Source organism: Eimeria necatrix, genomic scaffold (assembly GCF_000499385.1).
Source record: "Eimeria necatrix Houghton genomic scaffold, Enh_scaff3451, whole genome shotgun sequence".
In the NCBI taxonomy this organism is placed as follows: Eukaryota; Apicomplexa; class Conoidasida; order Eucoccidiorida; family Eimeriidae; genus Eimeria; species Eimeria necatrix.
Genome location: NW_013653967.1, coordinates 1 through 1,316, shown reverse-complemented (window position 1 = coordinate 1,316; position 1,316 = coordinate 1). Strand labels below are relative to the sequence as shown.

General features: G+C 59.4%; 1 protein-coding gene across 1 annotated transcript; it reads right to left on the bottom strand.

The window, feature by feature from the left end:
- ENH_00045620 (hypothetical protein, conserved) lies at positions 1–1,316 on the bottom strand (the record flags this gene model as incomplete). The annotated part of the gene is made up of 2 exons (XM_013580976.1): positions 1–200; positions 749–1,316. Coding segments are annotated over 2 exons (768 nt in total), but the record flags the coding sequence as incomplete, so codon positions are not given.

Here is a 1,316-nt window from a genome sequence, read left to right as displayed (position 1 = left end):
TTTGGGACCTTTGTGGTAAAAGTGTCTCGAATGCACTCGAGGGGCCCCGCAACAACAGCAAACAGATAACAGGGTTTTCGAAAAGGGTCCGAAAAAACAGCAAAGTGTCTTTGGGGGGCCCCCTCGAGGGGCCCCTCTTCTATGAGGTCGCCGTTGCTGAGCAAAGTAGGGTACTGGGCCTTGTCCGCCTCCAGCCGCACCTGCACAAACCCTAAACCCTAAACCCTAAACCCTAAACCCTAAACCCTAAACCCTAAACCCTGAGCTGGCAGCCTGCGGGGGCCGGGCGCCGGGAGTCCGGAGCTCGCCACTTTCGGGAGTGCAGGCTGGGTCTAAACCCTCGTGGTGGCTAAACCCTAAACCCTAAACCCTAAACCCTAAACCCTAAGCCCTGGGAAATCCGAAAAGTGGACCGTGAAGAGTGGAGGGTTTCGGCTTTCGTTTAATATGGCTGAGGGGTCGGGGGAGGGCTTCTAGGGTTTAGCGAGGGTTTAGGGTTTGCGAGGGTTTAGGGTTTGCGAGGGTTTAGCGCTAGCGAGGGTTTATACTTTTGCGAGGGTTTATATTTTTGCGAGGGTTTAGGCTTCGCGAGGGTTTAGGCTGTGCGAGGGCTTTGAGGTTGTGAGGGTTTAGGGTTTGGGAGGGTTTAGGGTTTGGGAGGGTTTGGGGTTCAGGCTTTGTGAGGGTTTAGGGTTTAGGGTTTGTGAGGGTTTAGGGTTTAGGGTTTGTGAGGGTTTAGGGTTTGGACCTTGTAAACCGCCGTGACGTCGGGCCTGTCCAGGAAAAAGGTAATCCTCCTAAACCCTTCTGCTTCGCACTGCGAACAAAGAAGACCATTGGTCAAGTAAAGTCCAGAAAGTTTCAAGTTGCTGCGAGGGTTTATAACCACTAGGGTTTTCACTTCGAAGCTTTCGTTTGCTGCTGCTGGCAGCACTGCAGCAGGAAGGTACAGGGCCCCCTCGGCGTCCACGCTGTACCGGGGGCCCCCGGGGGGCCCCCCCTGGGGGCCCCCCTGGGGGGGGCCCCCCGGGGGGCCCCCCTGGGGGGCCCCCTGGGGGGCCCCCTGGGGGGCCCCCGGGGGGCCCCCCTGGTGGGGGCCCCCCGGGATTTCTTTGCCATCTACCCAAACCCCGCGAAGGTCTAAACCCTCGCCGTCGAGCCGCAGCACTGCGGGAGGGGTTTCGGGTCTTCGCCGCATTTTGAGGCGCGAGGTCACCTGCACGCACACGCACGCTGCTGCTGCTGCTGCTGCTGCTGCTGCTGCTGCTGCTGCTGCTGCTGCTGCTGCTGCTGCTGCTGCTGCTGCTGCTGCTGCT